Source organism: Somniosus microcephalus, chromosome 22, assembly GCF_052327205.1.
Source record: "Somniosus microcephalus isolate GS21.2 chromosome 22, FLI_Smic_1.0, whole genome shotgun sequence".
Taxonomy (NCBI): Eukaryota; Metazoa; Chordata; class Chondrichthyes; order Squaliformes; family Somniosidae; genus Somniosus; species Somniosus microcephalus.
This window is the reverse complement of record NC_141008.1, coordinates 40155537-40180169: the sequence shown is the minus strand read 5'-3', so window position 1 is coordinate 40180169 and position 24633 is coordinate 40155537. Positions and strand designations below refer to the sequence as shown.

Below are 24633 nucleotides of genomic sequence, written 5' to 3'. Positions count from 1 at the left end.
GACCGGCCTGTAGTTACTACACCCTTTCTTGAACAATGGGGGTGCGTTGAAGGCGGGACTCGTGTCCTGCCTCCATCGACTTGTGGCCAACCCATGCTATTTTCCCTTGATTGACCTTGTTAAGCCCGCCCAACGGGCTTGGCAGGCCAATTAAGGGGAAGCCGGTTACAGAGAACGTCAGCATATGACGTTTCACCTGTCAAAAATTTTGTATTCAAGACTCATCAAACCTCTTTCTTTAGCAGAAATTAAATGGTTGTTGCATCGGAGAATGCAGCAGCCATCGGTCATCTCTGCCAGTGAGATGCGAGACTCTCCGCATCCTCAACTGTTGAAGCCTGCAGGAAGAAACAAAGGTAAGTAAACATTTTCTATCACTTCCACTTACCTCTCCAGACTTGCACCCATCACTTACCTTCACAGCGCACTTTTAAGAACATAAGAAATAGGAGCAGGAGTAGGCCAATCGGCCCCTCGAGCCTGCTCCGCCATTCAATAAGATCATGGCTGATCTGATCCTAACCGCCAATCCACTATCACAGAACCATCTCCTGAATCTAACAGAATTAGACACACGAAATAGGAGCAGGATCAGGCTACACGGCCCCTGGGCCTGCTCCGCTACCCACAGGGCCATGACCAATCCGAACCTAGACTCATGTCCAAATTCCTGCCCGCTCCCCGTAACCCTTAATTCCCTTTACTTCTAGGAAACTGTCTATTTCTGTTTTAAACTTATGTAATGATGTAGCTTCTACAGCTTTTTGGGGCAGTATATTCCATGGACCTACCACCCTCTGAGTGAAGTAGTTCCTCCTCATCTCAGTTTTGAAAGAGCAGCCCCTTATTCTAAGACTATGCCCCCTAGTTCTAGTTTCACCCATCATCAGGAACATCCTCCCCGCATCCACCCGATCCAACCCCTTCACAATCTTATATGTTTCAATAAGATCGCCTCTCATTCTTCTGAACTCCAGTGAGTAGAGTCCCAATCTACTCAACCTCTCCTCATATGTCCATCCCCTCATCCCCGGGATTAACCGAGTGAACCTTCTTTGTACTGACTCGAGAGCAAGCATGTCCTTTCTTAAGTATGGACACCAAAACTGTACGTAGTATTCCAGGTGCGGTCTCACCAATACCTTGTACAACTGAAGCAATACCTCCCTATTTTTATATTCTATCCCCCTAGCAATGAAAGCCAACATTCCATTGGCCTTCTTAATCACTTGCTGCACCTGCATACTAACCTTTTGAGTTTCGTGCACCAGGACCCCCAGATCCCTTTGTATTTCAGTACTTTCCAGTTTCTTGCCATTAAGATAATAACTTGCTCTACGATTTTTCCTGCCAAAGTGCATAACCTCACACTTTCCAGTATTGTATTCCATCTGCCAAATCTCTGCCCACTTACTTAGCCTGTCTATGTCCCCTTGCAGGTTTTTTATGTCCTCCTCACTCACTACTTTCCCTCCCATCTTAGTATCATCTGCAAACTTTGATATGTTACACTCGGTCCCCTCCTTCAAATCGTTAATATAGATTGTAAAGAGTTGGGGACCCAGCACTGACCCCTGCGGAACACCACTAGTTACTGATTGCCAGTCTGAGAATGAACCATTTGTCCCAACTCTCTGCCTTCTGTTAGATAGCCAATCCTCTATCCATGCCAGAATATTACCCCCAATCCCGTGATTTTTTATCTTAAGCAATAATCTTTAGTGTGGCACCTTGTCAAATGCCTTTTGGAAGTCTAAATACACTACGTCCACTGGTTCCCCTTTATCCACCCTATACGTTACTTCCTCAAAGAACTCCAGCAAATTTGTCAAACATGACTTCCCCTTCATAAAACCATGCTGACTTTGTCCTATTAAATTATGATTATCCAAATGTCCTGTTACTGTCTCCTTAATAATGGACTCCAAAATTTTACCTACCACAGATGTTAGGCTAACCGGTCTATAGTTTCCAGCCTTCTGTCTACTGCCCTTTTTAAATAAGGGTGTTACATTAGCAGTTTTCCAGTCTGCCGGGACCTTTGCCGAGTCCAGGGAGTTTTGGAAAATTATTACCAATGCATCCACAATCCCTACCGCCACTTCCCTCAAGACCCTAGGATGTAAGCCATCAGGTCCAGGTGATTTATCCGCCTTGAGTCCCATTATTTTACCGAGTACCACTTCCTTAGTGATTTTGATCGTGTTTAGCTCCTCCCCCCCTTTAGCCCCCTGTTTGTCCAGTGTTGGGATATTCTTAGTGTCTTCTACTGTAAAGACTGATGTAAAATATTCATTCAGTGTTTTTGCCATCTCCATATTTCCCACCATTAATTTCCCGGTCTCATCCTCTAAGGGACCAACATTTACTTTAGCCACCCTTTTTCTTTTTATATAACTATAAAAACTCTTACTATCTGTTTTTATATTTTTTGCTAATTTACTTTCATAATCTATCTTCCCTTTCTTAATCAATCTTTTTGTTATTTTTTGCTGTCTTTTAAAGTTTTCCCAATCCTCTATCCTCCCACTAGATTTGGCTACCTTATATGCCCTTGTTTTTAGTCGAATACTATCCTTAATTTCTTTACTTAGCCACGGATGGCTGTCTTTTCTTTTACACCCTTTTCTTCTCAGTGGAATATACTTTTTTTGGAAGTTGTAAAATAACTCCTTAAATGTACACCACTGATCATGTATCATCTTACCCTTTAATCTATTTTCCCAATCCACTCTACTCAATTCCGCTCTCATACCTTCATAGTCTCCTTTATTCAAGCTTAGCACGCTTGTTTGAGATCCAACCTTCTCACCCTCTAATTGAATATGGAATTCAACCATGTTATGGTCACTCATTCCAAGGGGATCCTTTACTAGGACATTTTTAATTAATCCTGTCTCGTTACACAGGACCAGATCTAAGGTTGCTTGCCCCCTGGTCGGTTCAGTTACATACTGCTCAAGAAACCCATCCCTAATACACTCAATGAACTCATCCTCAAGGCAGCCCTGCCCAATTTGATTTGTCCAATTAATATGATAGTTAAAATCCCCCATAATTATAGATGCTCCCTTATTACAAGCCTCAACTAGTTCCTGATTGATGCTCTGTCCAACAGAGTTGCAACTGTTCGGAGGCCTATAGACTACGCCCATTAGTGTTTTTTTCCCCTTATTATTCCTTACCTCCACCCAAACTGTTTCATTATCCTGATCTTTTGACCCAATATAATTTCTCTGTATTACAGTGATTCCTTCCTTTATTAACATAGCCACCCCACCTCCCCTTCCTTCCTGCCTGTCCTTCCTGATCGTTAAATAACCTGGTATGTTTAATTCCCAGGCATTGTCACCCTGCAGCCATGTTTCTGTAATGGCCACAAGATCATACCCATATGTAGTTATTTGTGCCATTAACTCGTCTATTTTGTTACGAATGCTATGTGCATTCAGATAGAGAACTTTCAAAGATGTTTTGTGACAGTTCCTGCTGTTGCCCTTTTTATTACTTTACCTTTTACTCCATACCTTCTGCCCCTTCCTGACACGCTCTGGTTTTTAATTTCCCCACTGCTACCTAAGTCTATGACCTTCTCTGTTGTCATTTTTATTATTTGCTCTCTAGGAACCTCCCCCCCACTAGTTAGTTTAAAGCCCTCTCTACAGCCCTAGTTATATGATCCGCCAGGACTCTAGTCCCAGCACTGGCCAAGTGAAGCCCGTCCCAACAGAACAGCTCCCTCCTGCCCCAGTACTGGTGCCAGTGTCCCAGGAAGCAAAACCCATTTCTCCCACACCAGTCTTGCATTTAACTCTCTAATTTTATTTGTCCTAGCCAAATTCGCTCGTGGCTCAGGTAATAATCCAGAGATTATTACCCTTGTGGTTCTGCTTTTTAATTTGGCCCCTAGCTGCTCAAACTCCCTCAGCAGAACCTCATTCCTTGTCCTATCTATGTCGTTGGTACCAACATGGACCACGACAACTGGATCCTCCCCCTCCCACTCCAAGTTTCTCTCCAGTCCAGAGGAGATGTCCTTAACCCTGGCACCGGGCAGACAACACAGCCTTCGGGACTCTCGCTCTCGGCTTCAAAGAACTCTATCTATCCCCCTAACGATACTATCCCCTACCACTACAACATTTCTTTTAACTCCCCCCACTTGAATGGCCCCCCGCTCCACGGTGCTGTGGTCAGGTTGCTCATCCTCCCCGCAGTCCCTGTTCCCATCCTCACAGGGAGTAAGAGCCTCGAACCTGTTGGACAAGTGCAAGGGCTGCGGCTCCTCCAACACTACCTCCTGGATCCCCGTACCTGCCTCACTTCTAGTCACACCATCCTGACCCTGGCCACGGACTACATCTGAATTAATTAATCTAATTGGTGTGAATACCTCGTGATACACAGAGTCCAGGTAACTCTCCCCCTCCCTGATGTGTCTCAGTGTTTGAAGCTCGGACTCCAGCTCTTCAACACGGAGCCGGAGTTCCTCGAGCAGCCAAAACTTACTGCAAATGTGATCACCGTGAGCATCAATGGTGTTCACCAGCTCCCACATATTGCAGCAGCAACACATCACCTGATCTCCCATTCTATGTAATTAATTAAATTTATTAATATTATTCTTAAATACCCTCTGCCCCGATTCTAGATGGTGAATATCACACCTTAGAAACTATAAACCAAAGAGATTTAAGCTTAAAAAGGGAGAAATACTTACCAACCAATCACTTACCCGCTTTCTGGTGACGTCGCACTTGGATTACTTTTGACCTCTCTCCTTCCCTCCGAGTTCCCAGACTGGAGACTGGTACGCCTTACCTGGTCTCTGGGACTTTTATAGCCCCGCTGCTGCCGCTGAGTTCCCGCCGACGCACTGAGGCCTTACCTGGTCTCTGGGACTTTTATAGCCCCACTGCTGCCGCTGAGTTCCCGCCGACGCACTGAGGCCTTACCTGGTCTCTGGAGCCTTTTATAGCCCCGCTGCTGCCGCTGAGTTCCCGCCGACGCACTGAGGCCTTACCTGGTCTCTGGAGCCTTTTATAGCCCCGCTGCTGCCGCTGAGTTCCCGCCGACGCACTGAGGCCTTACCTGGTCTCTGGGACTTTTATACCCCTCCAACCCCCGCAGGCCCACGGCTCGCCTCGGTGACCCCAGCGGGGTTTCCCGATGTTGGGAAGCCCATGCCTCTGTTGGAAAAATGGGGATAATCCTCTTAACTGCCTGTTGACAGATGAATTGTCATCATTTGACAGCTCTGTGAAGTTGTCAAACACTGACATTCTATATTGTTAACAGGCAGTTAAGTAGCTGTAATTCCCTTCCTGCCTCGAGGAGACGGAACCTGGTGCGGGTCGGCTACCATCTCCTGGGAAGATGGCACGGCGGTGGGTTGGGGGCAGGATGGGCACCCACCCCCAGATTCTGCCATTTTCCCAGCAGTCCCGCCTCCCCAGGGCTGGCAAGATCGCGCCCATGGTGTCACATTTGCCACTTTCCAATCCTCGGGCACCTCCCCCGCATCTAGGGAAGATTGGAAAATTATGGCAAGCCCTTCTGCTATCTCCTCCCTCAATTCCCTTAGCAACCTGGGATGCAAGCCATCTGGACCAGGCGACTTATCCACTCTAAGCATACCCAGTCTTTCTAGTACATCCTGTCTTATCAATTTTCACTCCTTCCATTGCTTCTACATTTTCCACTTCTACCGATATTTTGTCAACATCCACCTCCTTAGTAAACACCGATACAAAGTACTCATTGAGTATTCTAGCCTTGCCCTGCGCCTCTAAGCATATATCACCTTCTTTGTCCCGAATAGGCCCCACCCCGCCTCTTACTACCCGCTTACTGTTAACATGCCGGTAGAAGATTTTTAGGTTCCCTTTTATGTTAACCACCATTTTACTCTCATATTCTCTCTTTGCCAATTTTATTTTCATCTTCACTTCCCCTCTCAACTTATTGTATTTGGTCTGGTTCTCCCTTGAAGAATTTACCTGACATTCCTCATGCACCCTCTTTTTTTGTTTCATCATCTTCTCTATCTCCCTCGTCATCCAAGGAGCCCTTGCTTTGGTTCCCTTACCCTGCTCTCTTGTTGGAATGTACCTAGCCTTTTCGCATCCCATTGAAGTTAGCCCTATTCCAGTTTAGAAGTTCCACTCTAGATTGTTCCTTGCTCCTCTCCATTGCTAATCTAAATCTTATGATACGATGATCACAATGATCACTTGTACCCAAGTGTTCTCCCACAGACACTTGGTCGACCTGGCCCACCTCAATGTTAAACAGTGCAGGAAATTTCTTTTTTAGTGTACAGCAAAATAAATAAATGTGCTAGTAAGTCAACAAGCATAGAAAAAAGTGTAAGATATAGAATTCAAGACATATCCAGTCCAGACAGACAAAAGTCTTATGACCACGTGGACCCCAGTTTGAAAACTTATGATTTAAGGTGCTACCTCATCTCACTCTAGCTAATTTTCACAGCTCCAGTATTTATTAGGCTGGGCTTCCACATCAAAAGCATTTCAGTATCAATTTCTTTTCACTGTCCTCTGTCTCTTGCACCAACCCCCCCCCCCACCCAAGACGAGGTGGGAAATTGTAGCGCTGGAGGAGGTTACAGAGCTAGCGAGGGGCGAGGCCATGGCAGGATTTAAACACAAGGAGGAATTTGAGGAATTGTGGGAATGGGAGCCAATATTGGTCAGTGCGGACAGGGGTAATGGGTGAACAGGACTTGGTGCAGGATGGGAATTGGGCAGCAGAGTTTGGGAGGAGCTGAATGATCTTCCTGTGATAGAAGTGTTTACCAAGAAATAGCGTTAAAGGAAATGGGATGGAGCAAAAAAAAGGAGAGAGAGAGAAGTAAAAAAACAGTGGGACAGTACTTCAAATACAAAACTGTTTTGGCTGGCTTAATTTGGGCCAATTCAGAAGGATGACAGTGCACTCACAGATTACGTTTGCTGAAACTTTCACACTTGCAGGTCTTAGAACTGCTAATATTTGAGTGTCTATTTGAACCCTTCTATCTTGGTATAAACATTTAAGTAAATGTTCTTCAATAAGTTTGAGATAATTTAAAAAAAGTCAACCATAAAACTAAATTACAAACAGATACACTTAGTGATCTAATGTACTTCATTCATAAATTTTGTAGGTGCCTTTGGTTTGACAATACAATCAATTATTATTCTACTTGATTTTTAAATACAATGAGTCATTAGCTATTAAACTTAATACTCAGAGACTATGTAACCAATATAAATAATTTAGTTACCACAATTTTCACATCAAATGTGTCTTCATTTTCAGAGTCTTCAATGCAGGTTTCATCACTATGACATTAAAAACATTACTGTTACATTAGCTTATAAAGTACATGTTAAATGACAAATAGTTCCTTTAACTTTGAGTACTGCTACTTTATTGATGGGGTGAACAATGACACATTGCTTAAAAAGTTAGCCTGAAATGGAATTCCTTTGTCAAGCTGAGGCAATGTCACAATTCAGGATTCTCTCCAAGTAGTCTTCTTCTTCTTAGGCAGTCCCTCGGAACCGAGGATGACTTGCTTCCACATTAAAAATGAGTTTGCAGGTGACTGATGAGTCCAATGTGGGACCTACAGTCCCTGTCACAGGTGGGGCAGATGGTGGGTGGGTGGGGTGCTTGGGTTGACGTGCGCTCCTTGCGCTGCCTGCGCTTGGCTTCCGCTTGCTCCTGGCGAAGAGACTCGGTGTGTTCGGCGCCTTCCCGGATGCTTCTCCTCCACTTTGTGCGGTCTTGGACCAGGGATTCCCAGGTGTCGGTGGGGATGTTACTCTTTTTCAAGGAGGCTTCAAGGGTGTCCTTGAAGCGTTTCCTGGGGCTCTCTTGCCGTGCCGGAGCTCCGAGTAGAGTGCTTGTTTTGGGAGTCTCGTATTGGGCATGCGGACAATGTGACCCGTCCATCGTAGCTGATTGAGCGTGGTCAAAGCTTCGATGCTGGGGATGTTGGCCTGAGTGAGAACATTGACGTTGGTGCGCCTATCCTGCCAATGGATTTGCAGGATCTTGCAGAGGCAGCGTTGGTGGTACCTCTCCAGTGCTTTGAGGTGCCTGCTGTACATGGTCCATGTCTCTGAGGCATAAAGCAGGGCGGGTATCACTGCTGCTCTGTAGACCATGAGCTCCAAGTAAACCAGGCCTGATAATCATGTAACAATGGCATTTTTGAATAAACATAGCAAGCTGTTGGCTTCTTAGACCAACAGATTTGTCCCAGACTGCAGCAATATTTGTTTTTAAAAAGAATTTGCAATCAGAAATTTGAGTCTGATCAGTTACTTCATTTGATAGTGACTAATTATCACCTTTTTTGAAATGTTTCAATCATTCCACAGTATCAAAGTTCAAACTGCTTGAGCAACCGAAGTAGAAAGTTCCTTGGTAATCATTTGGGGTCACTCTTATTGAGTAGAATGGACCTATACTTTCGAGTTCAGAGGAATGAGAGGTGATCTCATTGAAACGAATAAAATTCTTAGAGGGCTTGACATGGTAGATGCTGAGAGGCTGTTTCCCCTGGCTGGAGAGTCTAGAACTAGGGCGCACAGTCTCAGGATAAGGGGTCAGCCATTTAGGACTGAGATGAGAAATTTCTTCACTCAGAGGGTTGTGAATCTTTGGAATTCTCTGCCCCACAGGGCTGTGGGTGCTCAGTCGATGAGTATATTCAGGCTGAGATTTTTGCACTCTCTCTCTTTAAGGGGAATCAAGGGATATGGGGATCTGGCAGGAAAATGGAGTTGAGGTCGATGACCAGCCATGATCTTATTAAATGGCGGCGCAGGCTCGAAGGGCCGAATGGTCTACTCCTGCTCCTATTTCTTATGTTCTAAAAGGGATGTAATCCTTATTTCTGCAGCTGAACTAGAATGGTTATTTTTAAAACGACATAATTCATAGATTCATTCAGTGCACTGAGATTTAACGCTTTAAACTGGAAGCAGCTTCAAATGTGTCATCATGTGGGTTATTCCCTGCAAATACCCAGAGGCTCCTGTGCACCCCTGCACATACTGACAGAATCCTGGAGCAACCCGTCCTAATTTTCCAGCTACTCAAAACAAAAGTGCTATCATTGTAGAGAACTTTTTTAACACGCATTTATAACAAGGGAAATAACATGTGGTAAGTCAACAAATACACAGTCTGACAATAGACGGACAGATATCCAATTGTAGTCTCTATGGAATCACCCTGAGAAAACTGGGGCTCCAATGTATAAACCTAGAAATTAATTGGCGAGATTCACATCATGGGAACAGGAGTAGGCCATTTAGCTCCTCGAGCCTGTTCCGCCATTCAATGAGATAATGACATCAGTACTCCCAGTGGAAATTACAGGGGCACCACAACTGATGGTACTTTCACTAGAACAGAAATGTCTTTCTAGTTCATTAAACAGAAAAATGAATTGTGTGACGCCATTCCTCTTCCTCCCCATAAATGGAAACCATTCTAATTAACTTATCTAATCAATATTTGGTATTGCCAGCCAGTTTTGTCAGGATTTATCAGAAACCACTCCTCCTGGGAAATTATTCTAAATTGGGTACAATGGCAAGTATGCAGATTTGAGGATACAGATTAAAGAATGGCAGGAAACGCGAGTCTATAAATATAAACAGGTTGTGTACTTCAATTGTTAAACATGGTTCACTGAATTTTACATCAGTGATAATGAATCAATTCCAGATATTCATAAATAAAAAAATATTTCAGGCCCCGCACCCCCCCCCACAAACAGGAAACACCATTTTTCATCTGAGATGGTAGCTAATGACCTAAAGCCAGTCATCGGCCAGTATTATTCTTCCAATTGGCCAGTATTACTCTTCCAATAGCCGGAGCTTTTTTTAGTATAGGTATTAATCCCTTCCCCCTCCAACCCCGCCTCCGCCTTCAGATCCACTGATCTCCGAGACAGTGGATAGATACCCAACCTGCTCCAGAGCTTCTACCAATATTGGTCTGAGCCAACCTCGGGGAAAATACTTTTCCAGAACCTCTCCCCCACCCCCCTCCAACGATGTGCTTGGCACTCGCCCATAATGTAGTTTTAAATGCATGGGAGACTGAATATGCATCCTCCACTGCGCTGGTGTTCTAATAAGTTGTGCCACCAGTTTAAGGCCTAGAAATTGGCCTGAGGCGCCCAAGCGGCGCAAAGTTCGCCTGGGCGCTGGAATTTGCGCCGTGATCGCCGCAAATTCAGTTGAAGTGCCCCTAGAGGGAGACAGGGCGCGGCTCGAGGCGCTCCGCGTCCCTCTTAGGGCGCTGAAAGTGAATTTTGCAGCGCTGCTGCAGGCCTTCCTCCAACTGTTAAGGGGGAGGGGCCTGCAACAGCGCGAGCCCCGATCGCGAGTGCCGGCACCAAGGAGAAGTGCCGGGCTCTCGGGAAACAGCCGGCAATGCCGCGGGGGGGGGGGGGGGGGGAACCAGGAGGCCGGGGACGGAGGTGCTGGCAGGCGGCTGCCGAAAAAGCGGCCGCCCCACACCTCCACCTTAACTTGCGCCTCTACCTTAACTTGCGCCTCTGCCGGCGCAGCAAGGCCCCGTGAACCGGGCGCGGGTAGCGAACAGCGCTACAGCGGCGTTCACTACCAAATATCGCGATCGGGGCGCTGCGCACACCGATGACATCATCGGTGGCGGCGCAGCGCAAAAGGCTAATGCCACCATTAGCGCCCCTGCTGAATATCGTGGGAGGCGCAGCCAGTGGCGCTACAGCCACTGACTGCCTCTTTAGGCGCTAACAGGTGGCGCTATTCACCCAATTTTTCCCCCTAAGAGTCTTGCGAGCCAATTTACTCCACTCCTCTCCAGAGACCATTGGCTCGCACTGAAGTAAGTTCGACAGGTGCAGCGGCCCTCGTACCTCACCCAAGAGGCCATTTCTCATTTGTCAAATTAGATGGCAAGTGTCAGCGAGCTATTCAACTGCGGAGGCACCACAGCTGAGCCCAATCCTATCCTCACCCGACATCTATATATATGTGCATTTCCTAGCAGAAATCACTGGATAGTGATCAGGAGTGGGAACCCTGGTCATTTTCCCCTCCCTGGCCCAGGGCATTGAGACCAACGCTAATGCTCCCATCACCGCCATGGCTCAAATCAGTAAATTTAACACAGACTAGGGATCAGAGCTGGGACATTCCTGCTCTGCATGATTTAATTTCATACTGGCCAGTGCCTCCACCAACTGAGCCAGACCCTGAAATAATTAAGACTAGCCGAAGTAACTCTTCTGATCTGCTGGCTAGCATGAACACAGTCTATATATACACACAAGCAGGGAAACTCGGTGAGATTTTACACTTCAAAGTACAGGCTTACCTGCTTTCCGGTATGGGTGAAATTGGTCTTTTCTCATCCAAGTACTTGTATTGTCTTATTGGGCCACTGGCTTTATCTGTACAGTCCACATTTATTTTCTTTAAAGACTTTATAAGCTGGTTTTGAAATTTTAACTCCTTCATGTAATTAAATAATCCACACAAAGCTGCTTGCTATAAATTAAGAGAATTTAAATGTTAGAAAATTTACCAAAATAACCTTCAAGTTACAGGAATCTTTTATTTTACGTGCTTTACAATTGCACTGTGTGGTTGGTGCGTATTAACGTTTTTTCTCTCTAAGCCAGGCAGTGGTTTAAACTAAGAGCTGGGAAACTATAACGCACTTTATTAAATTAATAACTAGCTAAACTAATTAATATAACTATAAATAATCATTGAATAAAGACTTTAAATAATTAAATTAATAAAATAAGGTTAAACTAAGATATGGCAGAGCAGGTTGTGTGTCTGAACTGCAGTCTATGGACGAGACTGTCCCGAGTGAACACGTCTGCAGTAGATATCTCCGTCTCGAATCTCTCCGACTCAGAGTCACTGAGCTGGAGTGCAAGATGGTGATGCTCTGACACATAAGGGAGGGGGAGGAGTATCTGGACAGTTTGCTCCAGACTTTGGTCACACCTCGGAGAGAGGTGCAGGATCAGAATGGGGTTGGTGTGACCGATAGTGTGCAGAGTAAGGGGAACCTAGGTAAGAAAGGGAACGAGGATCCACAGAAATTGATCCTATCCAACAGGTACAATGTACTTGCTACCTGTGAGGGTAAGGATAAAGACTGTCAGGAGGACAGCCAGAATGACGATCATGGCACTTTGGAGCAGGAAGCTGTCCAAGTTGGGGGGGGGAGGAGGGAGAGAGGAAGCGTAATGTGGTAGTTGTAGGTGATTCTTGAATTAGGGGAACAGATAGCATCCTTTGTAAACAAGATTGAGAGTCCCACATGGTATGTTGCCTATCTGGTGCCAGGGTGAGGGACATCTCAAACCGGCTTGAAAGGATTTTGGAGAGGGCAGGGGAGGATCCAGTCATTGTGGTCCATGTTGGGACCAGCAACATAGGGAAGAGTAGGCAAGAGGTCCTGTTTGGAGAGTACCAGGCACTAGGAGCTAAATTAAAGAACAGGACCTCAAGGGTTAGAATCTCTGGATTATTACCTGAGCCACGTGCAAACAAAAGGGTAGGAAGTAGAGCAACAGTCAGAAATTGTGCTTTAGGCACTACAGGTAAAGGAAAAACTAAAAGATGTAAAGTGATTAAACCAGGAGAGAGAAATAAGAAACATGTGAGTAAAACATTAGAGCTGAAGGACAGGCTAGGGTGTGTGGCCCAAATAAGGGCTCTTTATACAAACGCACAGAGTATAATGAATACATTGAATGAATTACAGGCGCAAATTCAAGTTGGAGGGTATGACATGGTAGCCATTACTGAGATATGGCTGCAAGACGGTCAGGACAGGGAACTAAATATACCAGGTTATACGGTCTACAGGAAAGATAGGGGAAATGGCAGAGGGGGAGGAGTAGGCTTAGTGAATAAGGATGAAATCACTTCAATGATAAGAGAGGATATAAAGAGAGGTAAGCAGGCAGTGGAGTCTTCATGGGTAGAATTAAGAAATAGGAAAGGATTTAAGACTGTAGTGGAGTTTTGTATAGGCCCCCCTGGTAGCAGCTGTGACGTGCTAGATTGTATAAATGCAGAGATTAGACAATCGTGTAGCAAAGGCAGAATGGTTTTAATGGGGGATTTTAACTTTCATAAGTTAAGCAGACTAGCACCTGTCAGAAAGGTAGTGAATTACTTGAGTGTGTCCGGAATAGTTTTCTACAACATGTCCTAGAGGCAACAAGGGGGAAAGCCATAATAGATTTAGTAATGAGTAATGAGCCAGATTTAGTTAACAGCCTAACTGTGTGTGAACATTTATTCAATAGCGATCATAACATGATCGAGTTCAACATAGAGCTTGAAAGAGAGAATCGCAAAACAGCTACTAAAATTCTACATTTGGGCAAGACCGACTTTAACGGGATGAGGCAAAGACTGTGCAAAGTAAACTGGGCAAATCTGTTAATGGGTAAAATGACAGAAGATCAGTTCAAAAAAGAATTTAAGGTGATACAGAACCAGTTTATACCCCTGAGGGGCAAGAGCTCGACTTGCCAAAAAAAACAGCCATAGATGACTAAAGAGGTAAGGGACAGCATAAAACTAAAAGAAAAAGCACACAAAAATACAGAGCCTGGTGGATGGGAAAGATACAAAGAACAGCAAAGGGTCACAAAACAGATAGTAAGAGCTACACAAAGGGAGTATGAAAAGAAACTTGCAAGGGACATAAAAATCAACACAAAGAATTTTTACAATTAAATTAGGAAAAAGAGGGTAGTCAGGAGTAACGTTGGCCCCTTAAAAACTGAAAGCGATCAATTCTCAGACTGGCAATCAGTAACTAGTGGTGTTCCGCAGGGGTCAGTGCTGGGTCCCCAACTCTTTACAATCTATATTAACGATTTGGAGGAGGGGACCGAGTGTAACATATCAAAGTTTGCAGATGATACTAAGATGGGAGGGAAAGTAGTGAGTGAGGAGGACATAAAAAACCTGCAAGGGGACATAGACAGGCTAAGTAAGTGGGCAGAGATTTGTCAGATGGAATACAATACTGGAAAGTGTGAGGTTATGCACTTTGGCAGGAAAAATCGTAGAGCAAGTTATTATCTTAATGGCAAGAAACTGGAAAGTACTGAAGTACAAAGGGATCTGGGGGTCCTGGTGCACGAAACTCAAAAGGTTAGTATGCAGGTGCAGCAAGTGATTAAGAAGGCCAATGGAATATTGGCTTTCATTGCTAGGGGGATAGAATATAAAAATAGGGAGGTATTGCTTCAGTTGTACAAGGTACTGGTGAGACCGCACCTGGAATACTGCATACAGTTTTGGTGTCCATACTTAAGAAAGGACATATTTGCTCTCGAGTCAGTACAAAGAAGGTTCACTCGGTTAATCCCGGGGATGAGGGGATGGACATATGAGGAGAGGTTGAGTAGATTGGCACTCTACTCATTGGAGTTCAGAAGAATGAGAGGCGATCTTATTGAAACATATAAGATTGTGAAGGGGGTGGATCGGGTGGATGCGGGGAGGATGTTCCCGATGATGGGTGAAACTAGAACTAGGGGGCATAGTCTTAGAATAAGGGGCTGCTCTTTCAAAACTGAGATGAGGAGGAACTACTTCACTCAGAGGGTGGTAGGTCCATGGAATATGCTGCCCCAAAAAGCTGTAGAAGCTACATCATTACATGAATTTAAAACAGAAATAGACAGTTTCCTAGAAGTAAAGGGAATTAAAGGTTACGGGGAGTGGGCAGGAATTTGGACATGAGTCTAGGTTCGGATCGGTCATGGCCCTGTGGGTAGCGGAGCGGGCCCAGGGGCCGTGTAGCCTGATCCTGCTCCTATTTTGTGTGTCTAATTCTGTTAGATTCAGGAGATGGTTCTGTGATAGTGGATTGGCGGTTAGGATCAGATCAGCCATGATCTTATTGAATGGCGGAGCAGGCTCGAGGGGCCAATTGGCCTACTCCTGCTCCTATTTCTTATGTTCTTAATGGTAATAAGGAAATGGTGGACATGTTGAATAATTACTTTGCATCAGTATTTACAGTAGAAGAGGAGGCGAGCATGCCGGAAATCCCAAGGAAACTAATACTGAATCAGGGACAGGGATTCAATAAAATTAATGTTTGTAAAATAAAAGTAATGAAGAAAATAATGGCATTAAAGAGTGACAAATCTCCAGGACCAGATGGTTTCCATCCCAGGGTTTTAAAGGAAGTAGCTGAGCACATTGCAGATGCCCTAACTATAACCTTCCAAAGTTCTCTCGATTCAGGAACAGTTCCTTTAGGTTGGAAAATTGCACATGCTACTCCGCTATTTAAGAATGGCGAGAGAGGGAAACCAGGGAATTATAGACCAGTTAGCCTAACACCTGTTGTCGGGAAATTGTTAGAGTCTATAATTAAGGATAGGGTGACTGAACACCTCGAAAATGTTCAGTTATCAGAGAGCCAGCATGGATTTGTGAAAGGTAGGTCATGCCTGACAAACCTGATTGAATTTTTTGAAGAGGTGACTAAAGTAGTGGACAGGGGAATGTCTATAGATGTTATTTATATGGACTTCGAGAAGGCATGTGATAAAGTCCCACATAAGAGACTGTTAACAAAGGTAAAAGCCCATGGAATTGAGGGCAAATTATTGACCTGGTGAGGAAACTGGCTGAGCGGCAGGAGACAGAGAGTAGGGATAATGGGTAGGTGCTCAAAATGGCAGGAGGTGACTAGTGGTGTCCTGCAGGGATCTGTTGGGGCCTCAATATTTATTAACGATTTAGATGATGGCATAGAAAGTCATATATCCAAATTTGCCGATGACACAACGATAGGTGGCATTGTAGGCAGTGTAGATAAAAGCATAACATTACAAAGGGATATTGACAGATTAAGTGAATGGGCAAAACTGTGGCAAATGGATTTTAACATAAGCAAATGTGAGGTCACCCACTTTGGACCTAAAAAGGATCGAACAGGGTATTTTCTAAATGGTGAAAAGCTAAAAACAGTGGAGGTCCAAAGAGACTTGGGGGGGGTCCAGGTACATCGATCATTAAAATGTCATGAACAGGTACAGAAAATAATTAAAAAGGCTAATGGAATGCTGGCCTTTATATCTCAAGGACTAGAATACAAGGGGGTAGAAGTTATACTGCAGCTACACAAAACCCTGGTTAGACCACATCTGGAGTACTGTGAGCTGTTCTGGGCACCACATCTTAGGAAAGATATATTGGCCTTGGAGGGAGTGCAGCGTAGGTTTAGCAGAATGATACCCGGACTCCAAGGGTTAAATTAGGAGAGATTACACAAACTAGGGTTGTATTCCCTGGAATTTAGAAGGTTAAGGGGTAATTTGATTGAAGTTTCAAGATATTAAGGGGAATAGATAGGGAGAAACTATTTCTGCTGGTTGGGGATCCTAGGACTAGGTGGCATAGTCTAAAAATTAGAGCCAGACCTTTCAGGAGTGAAATTAGGAAACACTTCTACACACAAAGCGTGGTAGAAGTTTGGAACTCTCTTCCGCAAACGTCAATCGATGCTAGATCAATTGTTAATTTTAAATCTGAGATTGATAGCTTTTTGTTAACTAAAAGGTATTAAGGGATATGGGCCAAAGGCGGGTATAGGGAGTTAGGTCGCAGATCAGCCATGATCTCATTGAATGGCAGAACAGGCCCGAGGGGCTGAATGGCCTACTCCTGTTCCTAGATTCAGGGTCAGTGGTCACTCCCATAAGCATTCTCTACGATCTGGAATACACCTTTCTTTTCTTGCGACAGAGTGCAAGGGCAGTGGAGTTATTGATAGGCATGGAGAGGTGGATGGTGAAGGAAATAAAGAACTGATTGAAATGGCCTTGTCGGTGATTGTGACCTCGGTAGTGGCATGGCCATGCATGACAGCTACGTCAGGGAGCAACACCTGTGGTATGGGTGGGGTTGATTATATGCAAAATGAGGGTGAATGAGAACAGGAGGGCAGAGAAACCAGAAGGGACAAGGGAATTTAGGTGACGGTTGAAATTACATAGGATGAATGGAGTCACATTGTGCAGTGCCTGGGTGAGGAGACAAGGGGAAAGATTTCAGGGCGGAAAACACCAGAGTACTTGGGAGGGTAGCAGACAAGCAGGACTTTACAAAGAGGCAAAATAGGATGGTAGACCATAACATGCCCAAAAGAGAAGTGGCAGAGGAATACGGGACAGGACAAGATGTCACTTGCAGATGAGAGTTATAACACCACTGAGGTAATTTGGGCAGAGAACTTGGTTCCACAGGTTATTTTGCCCAAGTGACCAATCATGCATAAACACAAACAGTGACTGCTGACAGGTTAATTAATTATTGCAGGGGCATCACAGCAGAACCCGAGCCTGTCCTCATGAAACATTTATACTTGTGAACTCAACAGTAGGGGTGGCTGGATAACAATATGGAGCAGGAGCCCTGGTCAAATTTCTCCTCTCTAACCTGAGGGCACTCGGGGCAAGTGTTACCTTGCTGAGAGCAGCTAATTCAGCATGGACTGGGATCATTCTGGTATTTATAGTTCAGCTACTCACTGCTAAATAATCGAGGGAGCTAAAGTCTTTCAAATGCCATACCTGCCTTACATACAACAAAATTAATACAAAAAAAATTACAGTTTAAACAAGAATACAAATAAAAAGGTGGAAAAAAGATGTGAAAAGCTGTTGTGAATCAATATTTCCAAAGTATTTTATGGAGAAAATATTTAATAGGATGTATGACTCAAAACGTTATTACATAACACACTGCGGACTCACTATTTACCTCATATGTAAAAATCATCTTAAATGGCAAATCCTTCCTTCCATATTCCTTTTGCACAAATGGAAACTGCAGGCCTCGCTCTCTCAACCTCTTCCGCTTCTCTGCTACAGTTATGGATGATTCAGGCCTCCCCTTTGGACCCCCAGATGTGTTAGAGACACAACTGTTTTTGGATCTCTTGCGTCGTCGCCATTTTCTTGTTTCACAAATCTTCACAAAATTTGGACGACCTAGGAATTCATCTGAATCAGATGAGCTCTCGGTATCTTCTGCAGTTTGATTTTGGATGGCTGCTCTGGATAGAAATTTTCTTGAACCCCGTCTTCGTGCCTTTCTTACTGGTACGGATGGACACTGTGTTCTAAATAAACTGCTAACCGAATCTGAGCTATCCCTAGAAAGAAAAAAAATACATTAAACCATATATATTGAACAAAGATCTTCACTATACCATGTACGCAAACACCTCACAACAGCCCATTACAAAGAGATTTTAAGAGTAAAGTAATTCCACTTCGGGGAATCTGACCATGGTCATTGTTACAAATTCCACTGGTTTAGCACTAGACATTCCCTTAAGTTCAGCATCAGTGGCTATTCTCATAAGCAGACCTTGCATTCTCTGAGCTAGAGTATACTTTTACAACCTAATATTTAGTTTAACAATTGTGTGACCTGAAGGTTGTAACATAGAACCCTTGTTGCGTATACCGGCAACTGTAATCTCGCATCTCTCACCCCATGCATTTTCCTCACTTTATGGAAGGCACTGAAAAACACTAGTGGGAAAAGGCAAATCAACAAACTGTTTTACATACACAAATGAACACTTTATGGTTTTCACAGTTGAGTTTCATTAATTTCTAACAGCTCCTATCATAAGCAGAATAAAACGCAACTCTGCCAATGTTTTCGGCTTTCAAGCCAGCTGTTCCTAAGCTAACTGGTCATATAGTCCTCTGTTACAGGCTTAATGTGCCCACCTCAGGTCTCTGTATCCAGAAAGAGGAAGAATGAAAGGCAAAGACAGTGGGCTAGAAATTGGCCTCCTTTGCGCCTCCCATTATTGCCTCCAGGGGGCGATCGACTTACCGACTGGACGCGGCGAAACAGCTCCCGCGAAATTTAATGGGGGAAGTAGCGCTGGCGGTAAAACTTACCGCCTTGATCTCCTGCGCCCTGGAGATCGTGACGTCACCTGGTGCACATCACCCCGGAACCTAAATTCGCTTCCGCCCCCTGCAGCTTCGCCGGGCGTCAGCAACACCAGCTGCAGGAGGCTTTGTGACCTCAGCCGGCTGCTTGGGGAGCGGTAATTAAATGGATTGGTGGTCAGGGAGGCCAAAATAATGTTCTCATCCCTTGTTGCTGTTTTTTTTATTGCTTGGGGCTGCTCCTTGCGGATCGCGGGTGCCGTCGCCGACCTATCCCCAGCCTTACCTTTAACTGCTGTGAGCATTGGCCCTTCCCTTTAAGGGAGGGAAGGAGCCTGCGAATCCAGCAGCGCTGCACGGAACACTGATCAGCGCTCTGCCGATACTGCCCCTCGCGCTCCCTTTAGTGCTCTAAGGGAAGTGGTAGCGTTTGATTTAACACTCCACTTCCCTCTTGGAGCGCTACAACTGAATTTCGCAAGAGCCTCTCATCATTAGCGCCTGGCGATAATTTTTCCGCTTCCGAAGTTTTAGCGTCCCAAACGGGGCTATAATGAATTTCTCCCCCAGTATTTCTGGCCCCTGCGAGTGCAGAGGATTGGCCCGCCAAGCTGTCAGTTATCACCCTGCCTTCCCTTTGATGCAGTGGATAGTTTAGTTACGACCTCTGCCAGGTGCACTGAATGTAAACCATTCTATCATAAAGGACAAGAAATGCTTAGAAATAAACTTAACAATCTGCATTGTCTTAAAGCTAAAGTAATATGCAAAAGTAAACAGCTGGATGGCCGTTCTGCCAATTTCTTTGGGTAGCACATTAACACCTCCAATCATCCAGGCCTCCACCAGACATTGGTCAATGTGCTAGCTTAAATGTTAAATCAAAAAAAATGCTGTGGGAGTTAACCCTTTGTAAGCCAACTCTAACCTATAGAAATGTCATAAATTAAAACAAATCCCTTAAAGACCATATAGGTAAAAGTCCCAAAATGCTACATGGTCCACCTGTGACACAATCTTGTGCTCCAGAGGGTATTTACAAACGACACTTTATGCTGGAATAATCTGAGCTCTCGGATTCTGTACGCTCTTGTGTTATAATGCAATCTTTTAATTCAGATTTGAAATGAATTCGCCCTGGATTCTGTTATCTCCCTGATTAAATACCTTTGATACTTTAACCTCTGGAATGGGTGACGGAGCATCATTTTGATTCTGACCTAGTTCTATCCAAAGCAGTTAGCACAATCGATAGTAGTTATACTGCTCAGACTCAGAATAATTGCATGTTAAATGCATACATCCATCCACAGTGAGAATTATATTGCAGTACTATAGTTGCAGTGTTTAATAAAAAACTGAAACTTTACAATAGCTGGAAGCTTATTTTTTCCTCTGTTAATAGTGAAACCCCATGAAGAATCAGTGGGTGCAGACATTATGTGGTTCCAAGGACTTGGAAAGTCTGAGTTATACTGCGTTCAACTCAGGTAGCTGTCAAGCACTACAGCTGGCAGGGCACAGACAGGATTCCCCCCTCCCCATCATTGCCCAGTGACTCCTGATGGAACCTGTATGTGTGTGGAATTTGGGCCAGCGACAGATCAAGCTCAGCTATGAAGCTTGTCTAGAATGAATAATGGCTAGCTGAGGGAGGTAGTGGAAAACTGCCAGCATATAATATATTGCCTTCAGAAGAGTGGAGAAAATTGAGGAAGAAAAGCTTTCCTTTAAACTTACAATGACCTCAGCATCTCAATCATATTCATCAAAGCAGACATTGATAACCCAGCAAAATATCTCCAGTCTGGTGCACTTAGAGACAGTGGACTGGATTTTGATACTGGAGGCGTGACTACAACTTTCGGGGTTGTAGTCCCGCCTCCATTGAGATGCGACCAAGCCACATGATTTTCACTTGATTGACATTGTTGAGCCCGCCCAGCAGGCTCAGCAGGCCAATTAAGGGCCACCCGGCAACAGATGACGTCACAGATTGACATTTCATCTGTCAAGAGCTTTTGACAGATGAAATATCAGCGTTTGACAGCTCTTTGAAGCTGTCAAACACTGACAATCTGTACACTAAGTTAATTCCTTCCTCTCAGGCTGATTTAGAGATCTCTCCAGAACAGAAAGCTGAATGCTGCAACTTTTGACAGCTCGCGGCCATTCTGCTTTCTGTGCCGGTGAAATGAGGGAGTCCCGAGACCTGAAGGAAGGAAGGCTGTAAAGGTAAGTAAAGGTAATTAAACTTTTTTAAACACTTTACACACACCAAACACACTTACCTCTGCACTCATGCACCCATCACTCACCTGAACACTCGAACCCTCCAAGCCCTTCAGCCCGACAGTCCACCTCGCTAACTTGCCGTGGTTTGGAGTCGTCGGGAATCCCACACTTCAGCAATAAAAATAGGGATTAAGCTAAAAACTGCCTGTTAACTACCTGTTAACAGGCAATTAATTGGCACTAATCCCCTTCCTGCCTCGGGGAGGCGGCTCCCAGCACAGGTCGGGTATCCGCCTCCTTTGAAACTGGCACGGAGGCGGGTTGGGGGCGGAATGGGTTCATGCCCCCCGATTTCGCAATTTTAACCCCCCACACGCCTCCAATCCCGCCGCCACAGCCCAATGAAAATCCTGCCCAGTGCATTTTGTGTCCCTTACAGAAACGGAAATATCCTGATCCATGTGATCAAGGGATTTAGGTGCACATGTACTCAAATTACCTCTCCCCAAAAGGCTGTGGATGCTGGGTCAATTGAAATTTGAAACAGAAAGTGGAAGATTTTTGTTAGAAGAAAAGAACTCCAATTTATATAACGCCTTTTGCGACCTCAGGACATCGCAGAGTGTTTTACAGTCAATTAAGTACTTTTGAAATGTAGTCATTGTTGTAATATAGGATAGGAAAGGAAAGGGTATGAAGGGATATGGAGCAAAGGCAGATAAATGGAGCTGAGGTACAGATCGGCCATGATCTAATTGAATGGCAGAACAGGCTCGAGAGGCGGAATGGCCTACTTCTGTTCCCGTGTATAAAGGGGGAACAATTCGGTTGTTTAGCGCCTCCCGTTAGTGCCCTCTTAGGGCGCTAACGGGGCGCAAAGCAACTAGTGCCTGAGCGCGGCGATGTTTACGCCGCTCGCAATATTGACCACACATTTTGCGGCGACGTTAAACACTACCGCCACGATCTTCTGCACCCGCAGGTCGTGACGTCAGTCGAACGTGCAACGCCCCGGACCGGATATTGAGTCGCGCCCCCTGCCTTAGTGCCGACCGCTAGGAACGACAGGTAGAGGGTAACGTTTTCAGGTCGGGAAGGGCTGGGGGAGCGCTATTTAAAGGCGGGCGCTTCCCGCCTTTTCTTGTCGACAAAAGTTTTGGTTTTAACACAGTCCTAAGGAGTTTGGTCATCAGCGCCACTTTTGAGGTTCCCAAGTGCTGAGCTCTTTCCCTGGGCCTATCCATTAGTGCTTCATCACAATTGCTTTTGAGGTCACTCCAGGCCGAGATTCAAGGCTGCAATGAGTAGGGTGTGGCTGGCCAGCAAGATGGCCCCTCCCCTTTAAGAACTGGATGGCGCCAGTCTGTCTGGCTTCCATGGTAACTGGCATCACCTGAGCTTCGGTAGCGTTGAGGTAACCCATTGCTCCCTGACGTTTGTGTCTTAAGAGAGGTGTGTAGCGCCTGATTTAGCGCTCAAATCACCTCCAGGGGTGATAGAAGCTAATTTTGCAGTCGGAGGTGATAATTAGCGCCAGGCGCTAAACTTTGCGCCCGGCCGTTATTAGCGCCCCAAAATGGGCGATATCGAATTTCTCCCCCATAGATTTTTAACTTGTTAGCTAGCGCTAATACCCATCATAAATTCTGGTTCTGTTTTAACTCCGCTTTGTGATCCTTCAATTGCACTGGCATCGGGGCCACAATGGAAATTACACGTGGCACTTCAACCCTGGAAAAATATTCACAACAAATAAGCCAATCAAAAGAACTTACTTAATTGCTCACTAGTTAACAATACTTTTGTGCACAACTAAGATTTAAATTCTTTTTAAGTACCCAGTACCTTACCACTTTGATAACTCCTCTGTATTTCTTCTGTTGCTGGCAGAAAGAGAAAACACATTCTGCCAAGGTTCATTTTGAACTTGGTCATCTTCCGAGCTGTGTATGGAGGTGGCCGAGTCCACTTGCTCAGTAACTATTTTCATTGCCTTGGCGTTAATGTTCTGCAGCAACTGCTCAGTCTCATCCTCTTCATCTGAAAATAGCAAAACACTATTTTCACTCTCATCCTCTTCACCCGACATAGGCTTTTCATCATCATTATTCGAGTCTGCCATTTCTGTCTGCAATTTTCTTCAGCTTTTCTGTGAAAATCCGATCAAAACAGCCAGATAATTCTAATTTAAAGTAATGCAATTTATATAAATGGATATCAATAACGTATTGTCCGATGTGGGAAAATATAGATGTCTAAAATGTACTGCACAGTGGTAGGTAGATAAGAATATTATTGCAGAAAAGATTGGATTGTTCCAATTGTTCACTGGTGTTTCATGGAATGATTTTGAGTAGTTTTGCAGATACACTCCTTTCCTGTTGAGCTGGACCTGGTCAACTAAAAAGAAATTCTAATTATCACCAGCACAAATCTGTATTTAATGTGAAAGTATATTATATTTACACCTTTACCAACAACCCATGCACCGCAATCCATTTTCTCATCCCAACATGCAGTGTTCTTTATAGCAATTTTTAGCAGTTTTGTAGAGCAATTTACAGCTGGTTTGGTATATATCCAACATGAACGACACCAGTGTGGATCTTGTAGTCCCCCAGATGTTGACTTGCAATGTTCTTAAGTTGGAACTAGCCTAGTTGAAATGGTACAGCTAACAATCTCTATTTAAAAAAAATGACAGGGTGCAATACAGTAACAAGACTCTCACGTTACTGGGAGTGTGTTACATACAAGGTGCAGATGTCAGAATACTGGAGGATTTTAGCACAACATATCTGATCATGCTATATTCTATTATAATGCTTGTAATGATCGCATATCTGTGGAAATGTTAATATTCCTTCAAATGCTATAACCACATTGAGTAATTGTAATATTTTGATTTATATAATTGGGCCCTGTAATAATCCAAATGCAAAGCTGTCAACGTCAAATGTTCGAAGTTAGATTTACAATCACAAAGCGGGAACACACTGCAAACACGTGAAGCTGTGTTTACTTTTCATGAGTTATAGTCAAAATAAGTTAACATTGTTTAAAGTCAAAATGAGTGTCACTTGAAATGACTGAGACTTGTTAGCTCTGCTCCAACAATAAGGCTTTCAGTTCATTTTTAACAATACTATATTGCAAGCTTCATGTTTAGGATGTTTTCTCATTTTGGTTATCACCACACTTCATTGCATAGCTCCAACTACAGGAACTGTGACTTTTACAAAAAATTAAATGTCATTTCACCCTATGATAAAGGACAGTTTGCATATTTTCTTTTAATATTCACTATCCTTTGCATATGAGCTAGAAGAAAAACAAACTTGGCCAAATCAGTTTTAGTTCACAACAGACACACTGAGGGAGTGCTGCACTGTCGGAGGTGC

At 44.4% G+C, this 24633-nt stretch overlaps 1 protein-coding gene across 2 annotated transcripts in view; it reads right to left on the bottom strand.

Moving 5' to 3' along the window:
* The window catches only part of LOC147102189 (uncharacterized), a 32400-nt gene that overhangs the window by 5732 nt on the left and 2035 nt on the right, over window positions 1-24633 (bottom strand). For both annotated transcript variants that reach the window (XM_085964482.1, XM_085964483.1), the window contains exons 2-5: window positions 23083-23632; window positions 17844-18237; window positions 11395-11567; window positions 7289-7346 (exon numbers count right to left, since the gene is read on the bottom strand). In XM_085964482.1, the coding sequence (XP_085820608.1) occupies window positions 7289-7346; window positions 11395-11567; window positions 17844-18237; window positions 23083-23354 (897 nt within the window). In that variant the 5' untranslated portion in view covers window positions 23355-23632. The remainder of the gene's footprint in view (window positions 1-7288; window positions 7347-11394; window positions 11568-17843; window positions 18238-23082; window positions 23633-24633) is intronic.